Raw genomic sequence first — 19361 nt, forward strand, 5'->3', positions numbered from 1 at the left:
TTTAATTTATTTTCTTTTTTTAATGGGCAGTCATTTGAAAAGAAAACGACTTCTCCTCAACCTGTCCCGGTCTAAACTCGGCTACCAGCGCACCTAGCATGCCCGACCAACAGGTCGATCAATGTCCAACACACATGACATGCATGACGAGTACACAAGGCATGCCAGCGTGGAGGGAAGACAGCTCAACCGGCGAGTCAACAACAAAGTTGACGATCTCCTTTACCCCAATAAAATTTTAATGTTTTCTTTTCCCCTATTAAATTATTTTTTTAAATTCCTTTAAAAATTTATCCTAAAATTTAACACCCTTAAAATTTATTAAACTCAGATATTAAGGATTTAATAAATATCAAAATTAAATCCTAATGGTTGCCACACGGCCCCTAATTACTCTATAAATTTGTTCTAACGCACCCAACCCGTCCGCACCAGCTATGAAGCTGACCGTTGGAGTCTTCTACACTGCTATTTCCTTCTTCTCTCTTCTTACAGTCTTCTCACCAGTCTTTAAAACTCTAACCCTACACTACATTTTGGCCGAGCAAAAGAGAACAAGAAGACAAACGATCGCTGGATGTTGCCCTCGAGGAAGAGATCCCTCCCCGCCCAAATCCTAGCCGAGGGTGGCGGCGACGCTACGGCTACGACATCCGTCTATGAGAAGTCTCGCAGCGAGAGGATAAAGGAGAACATGGAGAGGATGAAGAAGCTCGGGATCCTCGATCTTTCTCTCAACCTCAAGTCCGAATTCTGCCGCTCCTCAAGACTAAAGTCGGCTCGCATTCCTAGGGCCGGGAAGCCTTCGGCTCCGCTGCCGAGGCGCTCTTCTAGGACAAGAAGCCCTTCGGCTCCGTCTCTAGCTCCATCGCTGAGGCGCTCCTCTAGGTTTTTGATGAACTCTTTTTTTCGTACTATTTTCGTATTTCTTGAGGGTTTCTTTGTCGATTAGGTTAATGAAGATGTTTTGTTGTTTTGTCGCCTGTTAGGTTACAGAATGTAGCTCCGGTTTGCTATAGTGAGAGTGAAGTGGAAAGAAAGAAGGATCCTTTGGTTGATGACCGATCAGATTGGATCGAAGGACGTAGGGAAGAGGTTTATACCGAGGAGCATGAGAAGTTGCTCGGAAGTTGTGAAATGAGTTGGACTCTCTTTGTGGATGGTTATGATAAGAGTGGGAAGAGGATCTATGATCAAGTGAAGGGGAAGACTTGCCACCAATGCAGGTTGCTTGTTTATTTACTTTATTTCATATCTTTCCAGTGTTGGTTTCTAGTTTCAGGTTAAGTTTCTTCGCATTTTTATATGATCGTTTAATTGTTAAGGGGGTTGTGTGTCTGTTTGTTTCTATGCTATAGTAACTTCTCTGATGTTCGGTTTGAAGTGAAATGGCCGATGTAAAATTTTAGGGTTTATACATTTACCTCACAAATCTGCCATTGCAGGACCTTAATTTGCAGTGTATTCCGTACGCATCAAACCAAATAACCTCTAAGAGTCTTCTTTTGTGTTATTTTTTAGTTGAATGAAATGGCAGGATCTGACCTTTCTCCCTCATGATGGAACACATTGAAGGATAATATATTGAATAATATTGCAGCAACGTTAATTCATTCTATGAAAATAAGGAGAGTGAAGACATATAATAGCCTTCTTTGTTATACTAATAGTTTGTTACCTCATCACTTACCATCTGATGATGCTCAAATGGCATAAAAATACTTTGATATGTTTTCTAACTATACTATTAAAAAGAATTGGTATTCACTATTCTACTAATATAAAATCCCAGGCATTAATTTGAAAAAAATAATACTCACACTTTTTAATGAAAATTATAATTTTAATAATGTACTTATATTTTTAATATCATAATACAATCAAATTTCTTATTCTAACTCTCCAATAGTTTCTGATTTTATCTTAGGTTCATTTACATCAGTTTAGTTTATGACATATTGTTTGATAAGTGCGTCAATGTCTTGGGATCCCCTGCATTTTTCTTGTGATATATTGGCTTGCAAGCTTCTACAATGGTGCTTGCGTTTTTTAAATGTAGTGTTACTGAAGTCTGACAATGCTAACGATGAGTTACAAACTTCTATTAAATACTCTTTAAGTATCATTCGTCTGATTCTTTCAAGTTGTTTCTTATAGGGATAATTGGATAAATAGGCTTATGCCAGTACTTCTAAATTTTGGCTCCATAGACCATGCCTATGGCATATGCAAAAGCTTGCAAGCATATCTTTGCAATTAATATATTGAATACAAATGAGTTTGCAATAAATTAGTTTCTTATGCTGTTATGCTTTAGTGATATAATCTCCTTCTTTTGCTTGTAACTATGTTGCTTCAATTGAATAAGGAATCTTTTTTTATGTTGGTGTACTAGGTTGGATAAAATTGTACCTTTTGCTGTTATCTATTAAAGTTGGAGATGTTGAATATTTTATTTTTTCTATAACAATTTTGAGTAAGTTTCAAACCGGACGTTGTGCTGTTGATATTACTTCCACATTTCATATCCTAGTCTGAGACTTGATCTCTAGGATCAATATGATCCCTCAGATGCTTGTAAAATATTTTATTATTTTTAATGGAAGTATATCATTTTGCTCCTCTACCAAAATTAGACTTTTTTTACTGTGTAATTACTAATTTAAATGATAATTGCTTTGACAAATGTGCAATTTTTCTACAGGCAGAAAACTCTTGGCCACCATACAAGTTGTATAAAGTGCAACTTGGTTCAAGGGCAGTTTTGTGGAGATTGTTTGTATATGAGGTTTGTTCTTATTTTGTTGCTAAAAATAGCTGGATAAATAGGTCATTTATGTTTCATTTTGGTAGGTAGGCCATGCATGTTTTACTTTAGTCAGTACCCATGTAACTATTGCAAATATTTATCTGATTACATTTCTTAATTTTCTCTATAGGTTAAAGCATTCTTGTTCTGTCCAACCTTTCCCTAATGCTTTCCTTCCTTTCCTAATAGCTGAAACATTCATTTCTTCGTTTCTAGAAATCTTAATGTGCTACAAAATATTTAGCTTCTGGTTGCAAAAGTAAAATTCGGTCTTTCTTCCACAAATGTTGTCTTTATCACTTGAACTGATGGTTACATTTAGTGTTGGATTTGATCAATATTATATTTTATATTCTTTTTTTTTCTTATTGAATTTTGTATTTGTTGTTAATTTTTTATTTCTTTTTTTTTAATACTCTCCAAATGTGTTTCTCTCTCCACACTTGCTATGGTTTGAATAATGGCTAGCTTCTATTTTTTATTTGCCTATTGGCTAAGAACTTCACAATTTGTTTCATTTAGGTTCGCTCGTTAGCCTTCAGTCAAGGTTTTACTTTACTCTTGTTTCTCAAATAGTGATACGCTTCAAACAGGAAAGGAGTTGGTTAGTATGAATCTATGTGAACTGTGAAGCATTCTTCCTAACTGAAAAAGCCAGGGAGGAACAGGAGTTGAACCAAAACAAAGCTAATAATTTTAGTTGTGCAAACTAAGCTGATATGATAAAATTAACATGATTATAGGTCTTAACAGAGACTAGTGACAAATTAGGTTCATAATGTTTTATTCCATACCACATGCAAATTTCTCTAAAAATTTGCTTATTAAAGTAAGTTAAATAAAAGCCATCTGAAATTTGTTAACTTTCATTTCTCTGAACAAGGACAAAAAAAAAAAATGGTTGTATTGGTCTATGTCTTCATATACTTACAAAATCACCGTTGAAAAAGAATTTGTTGCTACTTGTATGATATTAATGTAGAGATGGTTAGCGGGAGGAATATATAGCAGGGAGGGGGGGAGGGAGGGAGAAAGAATGAACTAATGGCTTCCATTTCTCTCTAAACTCTTTATTGCACACAGAAATCTTCCGTGCAACAACTATCAAATATTTACTCTCTTCATGTTGATGCTGAGATAGATACACATTAGTGCTTCTTCTGATGTTGGTTTTCTTCTGAATTGATCTGTTAGAAGGGCACAGGAAATCAAAATGACTTGTCCTTCATGAGGTTATTCTATCTGTTATGCTTATAATGGTAGGCGTATTAGTTTTCTTAGTTGGCAGAGTTGGTATGTAGATAATGTTTTTAGCATTTATAATTATTCATCCACACAAGGGAAACAACATGAGATGGTTAACAGTAGCAATATGGTGGATTTGTCAGAAATTATATTGTCGGATTTGTTAGAAATTATAAAAAGCTATAGTTTTTACTTGATTAATTATGGTGCTTAATAAAACATGTCTGTGTAAAAGTAAAAGAAGAAAGTAATTAAAAAATATGATAAAAGGGAAATATCCTCAATACCAAGGTAATGCCACAGTAACATATTCATAGATTCATGTTATAAATCCAGGTCACATGTGATGTTATTGATATGACAATTTAATATTCTTATAATTCTAACTGGACTATCCTTGAAATTTAAGCTTGCATATCTTGAGGTTGAAGGAAGTTCCTATGCACTAGTAAATAAGATTGTGAAAATCACACCATCCTATGCACTAGTAAATAAGATTGTGAAATCGAAACAGACATCGAACTGAAAAAAGGAGAGATTAAGGTTCAATGGTTCAATCAGCGTTGAATTGGGGGTAGAACCAGATGATATAATAAATATTAAAATTATTTAACTAAAAAAAATAATGAAATAATACAATATTATAAATTTGTGATTAAAAAATAAATATGTTCACATATAAATTTAGAAATTTAATTTAAATTATTGTTAATTTATATTATATATTTAGATAAAATTTACAAATATAAATTATATATAAATTCATTTTATAAATTTACAATTATTAATCATTTATAATTAATAAATAGATAAAATTCATTTTTAGTAGTATATAATGAAATAATCTAAAATTTTAAATAGATAAATAATTAATTATGATTAATCAAAAAAGTAAATAATATTCGCTCTATTAAAAAAATATGTTTAAAAATATGTAATATATGTGTTGTGAATATGAAAATTTCAAGTGAGTTATTTAGTTTCACATCACTTGAGAGCCTTGCATTAAATTTGTTTATATAGCTTTTCTTATTTGCAAGTGGTAAGAACTCATATGAGGTGATGGAATCATTTGGGAGTGTTTTGTTGGTGTTTGGTTGATAAATATTCTTATAAATAGTTAATATTTATTATAAAAATAAAATATATTAAATTTAAATTAATTTATTAAATTTAATGTTTCATTCTAAATTTATTAAATTATTCAAATAGGAATTTAATTGAATTGGCCAGTTCTGACAACTCCAAACAAGTTTTATGCAAAGCCGGTTTTTAATATGAATCGAACCTGTCATATGACCGGTCTACGGTTGAATCTGGTTCCAAAATCATGATAGAAACTGACCCATCCAATTAAAAAATGAGACCATAATATTCTTATGGTGCTTATCTGGAAAAATACGCAAAAAAGTTTATAATTTTCTTACTGGTTTCGTGATCCAGCTCAACTTTGTTTCTTGTAAGCATGCCAATTAACTACCATTATATCACTAATCATTTAGGGGTTCATACAGATATGGTGAGAATGTTTTAGAAGTACTGAACAACCCCAGTTGGATCTGTCCTGTTTGCCGGGGAATCTGTAACTGCAGTTTCTGTAGAATCAAGAAAGGTTGGGCGCCAACAGGCCCTCTCTACAAGAAAGTGAGTTTTCTATGCCATTCTTAGCTTTGCTGAAATTGAGTTTTCTCAACAGAACTACCAGAAATATATAGTGAAAGGATAATTATGACTACATGCGAGACATAGTAAAGAAAAATTATCTGTTAATAGCAACGTATGTAGAGCTATATGCATAAAGCTGAGTGTTATTGTACCTCCGTTTTACGAGAAATTATTCTGTGCGGAGTCTGGACAGAAAGAACTGTATGAACTGTGAGTGTACACACTATGCATTCATAGCATGTACACTAATTTGATTCAAATTGTGTATACACAATATGTACACTTACATGTCCAAATAATTCTTCCCGTCCTGTCTCCGCACAATAATCTCTCCCGTTTTACACACTTTGCTCTACATATCTTATCTGCGTCTAATAAAACCAATCTGTTAACATCACCTTACACTTCATGCAGGTCCGAAATCTTGAATACAAATCAGTAGCGCACTATCTTATTCTTACTAGACGGGATAACTCAGAAAGCAACAAATCCATTGAGCCCAACTCTCCAACGATGTCACAGAGCTCAATCAATGCAGACTTAGCCGGAAAACCTGAGACATCTGCCATGGATGAAGATGAGCTAGAACAGAGAGATGACAACAGCAGTAAAAGCATTGAATCGATTGATGCGCTTTGTGATAGCGATGACCAAATTGTTATTAGCAATGCTGGTGAACTGAAGGAGGCTACTGAAGTTCTGAAACCAGTGTTATCTGCTGAATCATAGGCTTCGTTTCGTTTGGTACGGCTTTCTTGCTGCTTTTTAAAACAACTTTTTAGTATAAAAATTTTAATTTTTTATTAAAAAAATACTTTAAAAAGCAATAAAAAAACTGTTCCAAACGAAGTCAGAGTATGTGGAGCTGGTGGACTGCTTTTTTAGTCATTCTGCGTGCTTTTGTGATATGTCATTGAAGCTTTTTGAAAGAGCATTTTTTCACCATGTAAAGTTTTGGTTAAGTTTCTCTTTGAAGCTTGATGAGAGGACTTTGTGAAAAGATGTAGGGGTTCTTTTGTTGAAGTAAAATGCTCAATGTGAACTAATATATTTGAGTGTTTATTTTAAGGCTCAACAAAGAATTTTATGTTGAAGATTGCAAATTGATCAAAATAAAATATTATTGGCTTGGATCTATTTTGAATTGAAATGACTTGATTTTAATAAGCCAATCTGTAGTAAGGCATAGCTCAACTTGAAATAATATTGAGTTGATTTTGAACAGGCTTGCTAAATCACAGCCATATCAAGGCCTGCCAAAAACAGCTACTGAAAACTAAAATTTTATTTAGGATAATTTCTTAAGTAATTTTTAGTAAAAAAATTTTTATACTAAAAAATTGTTTGATAAAATAGTAAAAAATTTATTCCAAATGAAACCTAAATTAGGTATGATTGATAAGAATTGTGAATTTGATTTTATCTAGGCTTAGATATGATGGCTTCTCTCTCAAGTCAAATATTATAAAAAAATTTGCTCAATCATAAATCATTTTTTACAGAGATTTTGAATTAAAAAACTCTTAATTGGTAGCTAAAATTCTCAATCAGCAAATCAAAATCACAAAAAACTGATTATAATCGGTTGAAATTGACCTTTGAATCAAAACTGATCCAAATTTTTTATGAACTTGCCGCTTCGAATATAGATCAAATTTGACTTTCAATTTTAATCAAATTGCTATAATATAAAATTTAGAGGTTTTAAGTTCAACGCTTTTCATATTTATATTTTTTTTTAATTTCAAGTTGAATATTATTCTTATTTAAAATTAAATATATTATAAATAATTAAAATATCCTATCCCCAAATTTAAATTTAGATTTTTTATTTAAATTATTCAACGTTTAAATTTGCTGCTTTAAAATATTATATATTACATTAAAAAATATCATTATTACATTATTATTTTATTATTTAAACTATATTAAATTAATTTTAATATATATTACATTATCCAATTCAATTCTCGATTCAATTCAATTTGATATATTAATTTATGAAGAACTCAACTAACAACGAATCAACCACAGACACAAAATATCAAACATTAACTAACACAAATAAAAAATAAACAATGACACAAATTAACAAATCAAACTCAGAACAAAACTCCATTCATTCATATTAGCTCATTTACACCTACTTATCCAAACTTCTAAGAGAACAATATTAAGAATCTTTAAGAAGAATATCCTTTCTATAAACTAAGAATATGTTGGGAACAATTTTATTATTATTTTATTTTTCAGATCATAATCATTATTTTTTCAGATCATAATCACGATATATAAAAAGTTTTCATACTAACAACAACAACATCAAGCCTACATCCCACTATGTAAGGTCAGCTGCATGTCCCGCTAAGAGTTAAATTCTCATTTAAATATAATAAAGAAATCTCATTTCTAATATTTTCTAACCAAATCATTTTAGGACTACCTCTACCTTTCCTAACATAAGTCAAATCTATAACATCTATTTATCTAACCGGGTCATCGAAAGGTAGCCATTTTTATAACATCTTTCAAAAAAAATATATTTCTCACAACTTTATAACTATTTTTATAAAAAGCTGCAGCCGTCCCAAATAAATCCTAAAGCTAATTTCTAACTTAAGCAAGCATCGATAGCTTGGATGTGATCTCTCAATTAGCTGCTCCAACATATAAAACCTCCATCTTCACAAGAAAATGTATGTATCAATGAATAGGCAAATAAAATATCACAACACCATTGCATGGACATTATTCAAAGGGGCATATTTCCATAAGATATTCTAACTTAAACAATGCAGTCTCAATGCTTCACTTCAAGACAAGGACAACAAAAGTTAGTCCACTCCAGGACAGCTTGAGTTACAAGCACAAGCATGAAGGTTTATACCATATTTACTTAACCCTTAGTGAGCATAAATTTACAATTGATGAGGATTTCACGGACCACATAAAACTCAAAAAACAAGTAGTGCCCTCCAACGAAAATGAGAATCAAAATCAATGATATTTTTATGTACCTGAACAGACATGTTTTGTGAAGTCCATGCGGTGCAACCTAGGAATCCTAAACCAAGAAAGAGAATATTAGGTATGCAAAAGAAAAAAAACACCAAACTAGAATTACCAAAAAAAAAGACTTTCCTTCAATACGACAAATACAACAAACACTAAACATAACACAACAAAGTTTTCAACTTTTAATAGAAACCACTTAAAGTTATATTAGAACAAGACACGGCATAACTTCAGACTTACAATAATTTAAGAGAAGAAATATACATATGGGGCGGGAACCATGGAGAGAGAAGAAGAGGTAGAAAACTGAGACAAAGTAGTAGAGGGAAAGGGGAAAGAAGGCTAGCTCGCAAGCTAGAAAAATCCGCATGTTTGTAAACCAAAAATCATTCAATTCTCTTTTAAAAACTGCAGCAAAGCAGCCACCAAACATCCAATAGGAGCCAACACAGAACTTAAGAAATATCATAAGGGGAGCGGCCAGCACAGGAAATCAGCAAAAAGCAGTCCTAAATAGCATACGGAAGGGGAACAGCCAGCACAGGAAATCAGAAAAAAAAAAAAAAAAAAAAAAAAAAAAAAAAAAAACAAATTCCAAGTATTTGGGAAATCGAAATATGCATAGAAACTCAATAGGAAATCCAATAGCCACCAAACAATCTGAATAAAACATAACACCAAACAACCAGCTTTGCCTATATCACCATGCCTCATAAAACTTCAATAATTATGTGATTTGCGCCTGTTGCATAGCGCTAGACCTTTATCGTATCATCAAACATGTAATAAAACTATCATTATAACAATACAACCATCATTATAACAATACAACCAGTTAAAAAGTTAACTAAATCTATAACATAATGTTTATTGATGTGTCAACGGAACCCAAAACAAACATTTTTCCTATAAACATAGAGAAAATAATAAATAAAGGAGAAGCCTTTCAAAAATCATGTACATTTTTAGAATTATACCTTAAAAGCATTTGAAACTCCATGTCCACTACGAGCTTATAGCTCTTGAAACAGCATAGATGAAGTCCAAGACACCTGTACCCTTGAGAAGGCCTTTACCAGTTAAAAGTTCAAAATCGATCAAAAAGAGGAAGCCTATTATTGCAGCCTTTCCATTTATTAATTCATTCTTTGATGTGAAACCAAAAGCTTCAAAATCTTCATCAACCACCATTCTCACCTGAAATCCGTCAGAAGAAGGGGATGGAAAGAGGTCAGGCAAGTATTGTCCTCTTAGATAGAACATTCAGATTACCATTTCAGAAACATATCTTGCAAGTAAATTGTCATAATCACTCCAATTGATAGACTGATAAAAAGGGAGGTCAATCAAGAATAGTAGTATAAACTTACAAATGAATAAATAAAAACATGGAAAATGATTTAATTATAAAGATTCGTTTGATAATGTTGTGCTGCTCTTTTGTTGTGCTATTTGGGAATGCAACAGAGTTATAGCACTCACAGAGATAGACAAGCTACTCAATAAGTGTGTTTCTTGTTCTTGCAAAAATTAAAACATCCTTTCGTCTGAACAAGTTCAAAACATATTATATGATCTCAAACATGTATTTTAACATTGTACCTATGTCATCTTCTTTCAATTATTCAATATGGAATAATAGCAGAGCGAGAGAATGACCTCTTCAATATTTACATCAGACGCCGTAATGCCAGGTTGTGCTTTACCACTGAAAACAATCTCTGAAGATCCACCAGATTGTGCGTCTCCTTCCATGCTGATATAGATATTTTCACCATCAATTTTTATAGGATACACAAGGAGCTTTCTCAAAGCTGGTGTTAGCGCCCTCAGGACCGGGTTTTTGGGGTACCACTCTTTAATGTCCCCAGTCCGAAGATCAAATGTGCTGTCTGTTGTTGGGCAAATAATGCAACCATCCTGAAAATAAATGGGAAAAAATCAATCTCAAATATATTAACATGATAGAGATGTTTTTGTATGAAATGATATTAACCCTTATAACAGCTTTTTAGCATCTTCAAAGTATAAACTACTTTCCACTTGATATAATGATAAAACTACGATGAAGGAATGAAAAAAACTACTAGGGAATTTTATCTACGACTCCTTGAGCTTTTGACTATTTGTAAATAAAGGCAATATTTTTTAACTTCCAATATATATAGTCCTGAGGCTTTCCCCTTCTGAGAACCAAAGACACTTGAAATTTAAAAATCTAGAACCCCAGTCGATTTATCAGTGTTTTGTTGAACCCCAAAATTTTACTAAGATTGAGTCAAACCTTGTCAAATTAATTGGATTTGATGAATAGTAAGATCATTTTTGTAACACCTTGTGCAACAGAATTCTAAATTGGTTTGAACCCCGGGCCACTGGCTCCAAAATGACAGATGATCATATATAGTACTCGGCCTATAAGATAAAAGAAAATGTCTTCAAATAAATGTGGTTAATTATATTTCTAAATTTTTTTTTAAGATTGTATGCACCATTAATCCTTTCACCAGGAGATCTTAGGAAGAAGGTCTCAGGTGGCTGCGTTTGTAGCTGTAACAGATAAATCGATGCCCGCGATCTATACCAACGTTGGTACATCCCTAACTCCTAATTTCCTGTGCCCTCTAGTGGAGTAACTGATACCACGTATACTCTCCTTGCATACCACAATTGCGGGTGTGATCTATATTGTAAGTCCAATCTAAATCAGCTCTTCCACGACCATCAATTCTCCTAAAACTTTGGTCCATATGCTCAATATGTATGTGTTGAACACTCTCAAATTGAATCCTGACACGGTCAAGGAGGTGCCATTCTGCACACTTCCAATTGATTAGTGTCACACGTGCCTTCCAAATGTCCACCCCATCATAACATTCATCATAACATTGTTATGGCAAAGAGGCCAAAACTTGTTCTATGTGCAGGACCATAGTAACCTATCATTTTAGAAATAAGGAATTAAGAAAGCATAATGTTAGAGTAATTTATGAAGGTAAAATAGTAATATCGGACATGAATCATCCGTAACCCATCAAAATCATCACGATACTTCATTGTAATTCCTAATGGAAGCCCCCTTATCCAATCTTCTGCCCACCTGCACAGACATTAATTAGGATATGCCCAAAAAATAAGAATTTTTAATTCAAGTCATTGTACTTTCATACCTACATCCTAATGGGCGACCACCTAAGTCATATACATGAGGGACTCGCAGTGCGGATCTTCGAACATGCAACTGCTCCCAGGACCACACCTATAGTTGAGTAACACACCCAGCAATGTACGTACGTATCGGGCGTGTCGCATGGCATAACTCTCTGTAAAAATATTCTAGGACCGCTCTACCTATAGACATCCTACCAAATGTGTCCACGTCCATAAGAAAAGACAATCACTGCAAGGAGACATGAAAGCGTGACATATCTGGAATAAAAAAACATCCGATTATGTATAGGATATAGTCTCAGACATGCTAGAGAAATGGCCCCGGTGCTAAGTCATAGTATGAGTTCTTGTAGAATATCCAACGAAGCCATCGAAGTGGGAGCACTGACTCGACATGTGTTGTACTTATCCTAAAGGTAGCGATGTCCTCCTCATCACATGGTGCATGATACACTATATCCCTCCCAGGATGTGTACCCAGAAGCTCGTCGCAACAATCTAGCCAGCTAACCCACCGACGTCATGCACTAATTATATTTGCCCCCACAACTGTTGGGCCATCAATTCAGATACCAAGAAGGATCTGCAAATCCTGTAGTGTTATAGTCATCTCATCGATCGTAAAATGGAATGTGTTTATCAAGGGACACCATCTCTCAACCAATGTTGTAATGAGGTTATGATCAAGATGAATGAATTGTAAGTGACGTTCGAGTCTAAGCCAACGTTCCTCAAAATATATATCATCATGGGGCACTCAATTGACCATTCACGTGCCATACGTAAATGTGTCGTAGCAACCAAAAGGGGAAGCATGCACAAAAAATAGTTTGTTAATTTTTTACATTTCAAATGAACTAAGGTTCAATTAATAAACAGCTAGCGGTTCTTTTCACATGTTCAGGATCATGAGCAATGTGCTAATCTCCGAGTGATGTTATACTCATATGTACAGGCGTACTCTCCTCTCCAGAAACATCATGGGTCGGATGCCGCCCGGAACAACTACGTCTTGATCTATCGGCTATATCTTTTTTTGAAAAAATTAAGAATGTAATCAATATACTGAGTTATAAGAGATAGAATGAGTAAGCAATTGGTATAATAAATTTAGGCTATATAAAAATCGAATTGTTTGCAAAAATCACACGCCTAATGTGAGCTACTTGAGGGCTCATCCATCGTATTATGAAATCTATTCGTTCGTGGTCGACTAACACGACGCTTGAAAGATGGAGCAAGCAAAGGGATTATTCCATGCTCTTCGTTAAAGGTGGGTCATAGGTCCTTGGGGGGAGGGGATGACGTGGAATAATACGGAGTACGTAGCGATATAGTAGTTAATCGTAAAAAATGGTGCTACGAATGCATTATGATCCCATCGCTTTACTCTGGCGACTGAGATGACATATACGCAAGGAATATGATAAAGTTGTGGTTTGCTGCATGTGTACGTACAGAACGGTGAACTTATTATGTCTACCTTTTGAGGTCGACATGACATATCAATAACTTCAAATCCATTTCTATTAATCATGACTGGTTCCGGACACTGACAAGCATCACGCTCGGCTCGTTGTAGTATAATCATCGTGCGTGGAACAAAGCTTGATTGGCCTTCCTCAACCATTTTGCACCATCCGCTGATCACTTCAGGAATAACGTCACGAGGTTATAACATATTGATATTATTAGCCCTTGTATAAGAAGTCCACAAGCACGCCTAAGCACGCCATTAAAATATTCTGTTGTGTTTGTAGTCATAATACCATACTAGTGACCTTCGTCAAATAATAGGGACCATTTAGACACATCACACTACACCTACCAATCGAAGGCTACTTGCTTAGTCATTTAGATGTCATGCATCATGCGATTGGTTGGTGCAACGTGATGCGTCTAAATGGTCTATATAGAGAGTTATGCCATGCGACATGCCCGACACATATGTAAATTGTTGGGTGTGTTGCTCTACTACAAGTGTGGTCCTAGAAGCGGTTGCACGTTGGAAGACCCACACTACGAGTCCCTCATGTATATGACTTAAGTAGTCACCCATTAGGATGTAGGTATGAAAGTACAATAACTTGAATTAAAATTTTTTTGGCATATCCTAATTAATGTCTATGCACGAGGACAGAAGATCAGATACGGGAGCTTCCATCAGGATATACAATGACGTATCATGATGATTTTGATGGGTTACGGATGACTTAAGTTCGATATTACTGTTTTACCTTCATAATTACTCTAACATTATGCTTTTTTAATTCCTTTTTATTTATGGAATGATAAGTTACTATGATCCCGTACACAAAACAAGTTTTGGCCTCTTTGACGCAACAATGTTATGATGGGGTGGACATTTGGAGGGCACGTGTGCCACTAATCAGTTGGAAGTATGCGAATGGCACCTCCCTGATAGTGTCATGAGGCAATTTGGGAGTATTCAACACATACATATTGAACATATGGATCAAAGTTTTAGGAGCATTGATGGTCGTGGAAGAGCAAATTTAGATTGGACTGTACAATATAGATCATACCTGCAGTTGTGGGATGAAAGAAGAGCATATGTGGTATTAGTTACTCCACCAGAGGGTACAGATAATAAGGAGTTAGGAACGTACCAACATTGGTATAGATCGTGGGCATCGATTTATCTGTTAAAGCCACAAACGTAGCCACCTGAGAGCTTGAGACCTTCCCAAGATCTCTTGGTGAAAGATTAATGGTGCGTACAATCTTTAAAAAATTTTGGAAATATAATTAACCACATTTTTTGAAGACATTTTCTTCTATCTTGTAGGCCAAGTACTATATACGATCATCTGTCATTTTTGAACCACTGGCCGGGGGGCACGGATATAATTCCAGTTCAACGATTTGTCTACATAGACTACACTATTTTTGACAGTACTACAGAGGAAAGGGGACAACCAAGAGAACATGCATCAAATTCTTATAGAGGTCATGGTGCTAGACTGTCTGCCTCTGATGCTCCATCCAGATCCACAGGCAGCGGACACTGTCAAACAATTAAGAGAGAACCACCAAGAGCTTCCATGTACACTCCATCGATCGGTTATGACATGACTGTCCCCGGACCTTCCACACAACAATGAAGGCCTTACGGTGCTCAGGAAACATCTGTAGCAGATATGTACTATGACACAATGTCTCAACAACCCACAACGCATTCCTTCTTTCCCATAGCTATACCTGAATGGATGTCATAGGTTGGATTGTCATCTTCCCCATCTCAGCATGATATATTATTAATAGGAGGACAACCATCACAGCAATATGCAGAAGAATCGCAGCAGCAAGAAGAGGAGGTGATTGAGGAGCCACAACTTCAACGACGTAGACGAAAGGCCCCAATTGTGGAAAATAAATATGACTGTAGAGTTGTGCAAGCAATCAAGTCTAGGAGTGGCTAGGTTGAGGACAGCACTTAGATTTGCAATTGACAACTTTAAAACTTCCTAAAGTGTGCAGAAATTTACTGGACAACAAAGTAGTCAATGATTTAAAATGTTATAAACAGTGATATGCATGCAATGACGACTAAGAATGATTATGTAGCTCCCTAGGATGATTTCTAGCATGTGTAGCCTATGCTAGCCATGCTCTGATACCAAATGATGCAGGACTAAATGCAAAATAGGAAACTTGCACAAAATAATTAAAGAGCAATTTTGGATTTTCGTTATTAGCGATTAAAACAATAAAATAAAACTAATAAGTGGTCACTTTCGTTTAGGCTAAGCCACGCAAGAGACTAAGCGAAGTCAAAATATTTAGGAAAATCAAAGCATTGCATGCGAAGTAGTTTCTAACATAACCTTGGTCTAACAAAGAGATCCAAAAGCAAAGAAGTAACAAACCTACGCTTACTAATGGATGGCGATAAGTAAACACAATCTCTTGCTTGAACAATCTCTCCACGAAGTAAGTAGAATGTGAAAGTACACGACTCAAGGAAGAAGATCACTTTCTTGGAGAAGCGTCTTGATATACCACGTCCCTTCCGATAGTTCCTTCTCCATAGCCTTGGTCAAAATGAATAGTATGTAGTCGGCGGCCTTCTCTATGAACCCATCAATGTTTGGATTCAAGTTGAAGAATGGCAAAATGAGAAGATCCACGAAAACTTAATCGTCTTACGCAAGGCCGGAATCAAACTCCGGATTGGCCATACATCATAGCAAGAGAAAGAGAGAACACGATAGAAACAAGAGGGAGAAGATGGCGGTGGGAAGAGAGGCCGACGGCTTGTAGGGGGGGAAGGGGCTAGGGCTTGGAAAGAACTAGGTTGAGAGAATGTAGAAATATTCTAATCTCCAAATCTGAAATTATTTTCAGGTTTTTAGTAGAATTGGAGGGAAAACACTTTGAATTTGGATTTCAAAACAAATGCAATTAAGAGCCTTAATGTAGCATTTAAGGAGTGGAGCCCATACAAGGGGTTGGCGGCATGGTGAGAGGGAGGGAGCTAGGGGAAAGGGAGTTATGTATTTCCTAATCTGCTCCGACGAATTAATAATAAAAATTTCAAATCCATTCCAATTTCAAATTTAAAATTGAAACCTCATTGAAACTTTCCTAATTTGGCGTCGGGCAAATTTGGAAACTTTTAACTCTTCCACTTTGAATTTCAAATTTGAAAATACATGGGGTGGAGGTAAAATGAGCCGGCGATTAACGGAGGGGTGGGGGTGGTGGATGAAGGGGAGGCCGGCGGCTAAAAGGGAGGGCCGGCGGGATGAGGGTGAGGGTTTGGATTTGTGGTTGGGATGATGGTGAGCTTTGATAGGAGGGGTTATGGGGTGATGGTTGGCGGTGGGGATGGCCGGCGGTGGAAGTTGAGTAGAAGGGAAGAAAGAAAGGAGGAGAACCAAGAGCCACCGGTGGTGACTGTTGGGTACGACGGGTAGCCTCTCCTAAGCTCTACCAAACTCTCAAATTCTTTCTCAATCTCTCACATAAGCTTCAAGAACACAATTGCATGAAATTTTTTTGATTATCATTCATTCACCTCCAAAGACCAAAATGAAGGCTTTAAATAGCCTCTTACAATGACTTAAAACAAAAGGACTCAAATACCCTCAAAGGGCTACATGACTCAATCCCTCAAGCAAGGGTAAAAATGGGAAAATGCTGAAATAAAAATACATCAATAAGGAAACAATAATAAAATCAAAAGTACATCGGATAAATCGTGGCCTTTGATCTACGACCACGTCGATGGTAGACTTTCCAACTGATGTCCCCATCAAATACATTTGACAGAAATATTGTAATATAAGTGAACTAAACCAATATTTTTTGTTGGTCCTTATGCTTTTTATGTGCTATATATGATATCATATTTCATTTTATAATACTTTATTAATCTAAAATATAGATATTAGTTGTTATAATTACACATTTTATATTAATAATTTATAAAACATAGTGTCCATGACATATTGCATCTTATTTTTACTAATATCATGTCCTTATGTCTATGTGTCGCATCGATATCTTTGCTTAATAGATGGTGGGCTTTTAGCTCAAAGGGATATTTTAATCAACAGCTCTTCTGTTCTTTGCAACATAAATGCTGAGAGCCATTTTCATTGACTTTTTTTATTTTCCTTTCTCTATGTGGTAGTTAAGGAACTCCCTCTTCGGTGGTAACTTCCGACTTTTTAAAGCATCTATGATGCAGGTCATTGAGCTCTGCACCTACAATCGCGACCACCCACTAGTTACAAAGATTTATTTATTCATCAGGGGAATTTTTGTCTACAATATTTGGTGGGAAAATAGCATATAATTCACACGTCAAAAGCTATTAGATCAGCTGTCTTACACAGGATAAAGTTTCACTTTGCCCAAAATATTGGGATATGTAATCTTGTTTATTCAATGCCTTGGCCTATAAAATTGATGATTTAGTTCACAATTGGGAGCCACATTTGCCTAGTCCACCTCCTCATTTTGTTGGTTGACCTTTGACTATTGTGTTTCTCATTTCTAAAGGCATATGGAGTTATTATCCTTCTTTTTGTGCAATTTTTTCTTCTTGCACTTCTATGTCGCTGTTGTTCTTATTCTGGGTTGCACAAGGATTGAGTTATGGCTTTCTATTATTGTTGCATTTATCTGCAGAAAGGTAGACGACACAAGCTGGGCACCAAATGGTTTATTCCTATCCCATCCGATGCCTGTTTTGTTTTTCCAGGTGGTTTGGCGATCATTGTGATGCCTTCCTGTTACCATGATTCACCTTTCTTGATAGCTTCTTCTAAGTTGTGTCGTCAAATGGAGCTTAGGGCAAGCTTATCACTGAGAATAAAATCAAGCCTATTCTTACTCCTGAAATGCAAATGCTCCTGGCTCTCTGATTAAGAACCCACCCTTATCCAAGACCTCACGTCAGTTTCAACTTTTCAAATATTATTGCTTTGCTACAGCATTGAGCTTTGTTTAATGGTTGGGTGCTACATGTTATTTAATTATAATTATGTTAGCACCGTTTCTGTGACTCAATTGAAAAACTCTTTGGTTTATTCAATATTGAACGAAAACTCTTAGCATTCTCCAAAATAAAAAAAAAAAGTTCTGCTAAGGTAAGTAGGAAAACATCCAATTGATGAATAGTACTAACGAACCTGGGTGAGCTTAGCATTAAGTAAGCCTTCAGTGTAAGCTCCTTCAGCAGGAGAACGATTCTCAATCGCAAAGAGCTCATCCTTATACCACAGCAGCAATATCGTCTCTCCATCCTGGATAATCACCCGCCGCTCCCCCTTTGGCAATGCCGCAAGCGGCACAACCGGAACCCAATTCTGCCCATCATCATCACTTGCGGAAGCAACCGTTGGTGCCTCCCCTCCCTCCACCTTCGTCACCTCAGTCGCCTTACAGGATGTTTTCCGGACGGATCTCGATATCGGAGGCTGTGGCGAGAAATCAAGACGGCGAAGCTTCGGTGTGATAGTCGTTGGCCGGAAGCGGAGCTCGTTGGAGGAGGAGAAGAGGATTGTTGCAGCGGAGAACTTGGATGCGGTTGCCATGGAAGCGGAGGAAAATAACACTGTGCTTAGGTTATCGGAGACGAGAATGGTGGGCGTCGATGGAGATGGAGGGAGCTTGGGCCTGTTAGCCACAGGAAGAGGATAGACTAGGCCAGAAGGAGAGAGAAACATAGGGGGAAGATGAGGTCAGGGATTTGGCAATTTATCAAAGTCTTGAAAACCGGACCTAAAAACAAATTAAAAGAGGAAGAGGTTCACGGTTTAACCGGTCGAGATCGAATCAGATGACATAATAAATAATAATATTATTAAAAATTAATAACATAAAAATCATATAATATAAGTATATGAGTATTTAATAATATTTATAAAATTTTAAAATATATAATAAAATTTTATACACATAAATATCATTTATCTCTTTGCAA

General features: G+C 35.5%; 2 protein-coding genes across 2 annotated transcripts; one reads left to right on the forward strand and one right to left on the reverse strand.

Moving 5' to 3' along the window:
• The first annotated feature begins 444 nt into the window (after window positions 1–444).
• On the forward strand, window positions 445–6813 carry LOC110100513 (cell division cycle-associated protein 7). The gene is made up of 5 exons (XM_020828041.2): window positions 445–888; window positions 990–1226; window positions 2705–2788; window positions 5569–5698; window positions 6134–6813. The coding sequence occupies exons 1-5, from the start codon at window positions 578–580 to the stop codon at window positions 6446–6448; spliced, it is 1077 nt and encodes a 358-aa protein (XP_020683700.1). The 5' UTR covers window positions 445–577; the 3' UTR covers window positions 6449–6813.
• Window positions 6814–8443: 1630 nt separating this feature from the next.
• Window positions 8444–19110, reverse strand: LOC110100520. The gene is made up of 4 exons (XM_020828048.2): window positions 18568–19110; window positions 10394–10654; window positions 9712–9931; window positions 8444–8783 (listed from the first exon to the last, which is right to left on the reverse strand). The coding sequence occupies exons 1-3, from the start codon at window positions 19102–19104 to the stop codon at window positions 9740–9742; spliced, it is 990 nt and encodes a 329-aa protein (XP_020683707.1). The 5' UTR covers window positions 19105–19110; the 3' UTR covers window positions 8444–8783; window positions 9712–9739.
• Between the last annotated feature and the right edge of the window lie 251 nt (window positions 19111–19361).

The sequence above is a fragment of the Dendrobium catenatum genome, unplaced genomic scaffold, assembly GCF_001605985.2.
Source record: "Dendrobium catenatum unplaced genomic scaffold, ASM160598v2 fragScaff_scaffold_926, whole genome shotgun sequence".
Taxonomy (NCBI): Eukaryota; Viridiplantae; Streptophyta; class Magnoliopsida; order Asparagales; family Orchidaceae; genus Dendrobium; species Dendrobium catenatum.

Excerpts from the sequence above, each read along its gene's own strand:
- LOC110100513 (XM_020828041.2), top strand. The coding sequence starts at position 578 with ATGTTGCCCTCGAGGAAGAGATCCCTCCCCGCCCAAATCCTAGCCGAG. Across the intron at positions 889-989 it reads TCGCTGAGGCGCTCCTCTAG|GTTACAGAATGTAGCTCCGG; the intron begins GTTTTTGATGAA and ends GTCGCCTGTTAG. Across the intron at positions 2,789-5,568 it reads GGAGATTGTTTGTATATGAG|ATATGGTGAGAATGTTTTAG; the intron begins GTTTGTTCTTAT and ends GGGTTCATACAG.
- LOC110100520 (XM_020828048.2), bottom strand. The coding sequence starts at position 19,104 with ATGTTTCTCTCTCCTTCTGGCCTAGTCTATCCTCTTCCTGTGGCTAAC. Across the intron at positions 10,655-18,567 it reads TTAATGCTAAGCTCACCCAG|GATGGTTGCATTATTTGCCC; the intron begins GTTCGTTAGTAC and ends ATTTATTTTCAG. Across the intron at positions 9,932-10,393 it reads CTGATGTAAATATTGAAGAG|GTGAGAATGGTGGTTGATGA; the intron begins GTCATTCTCTCG and ends GACGGATTTCAG.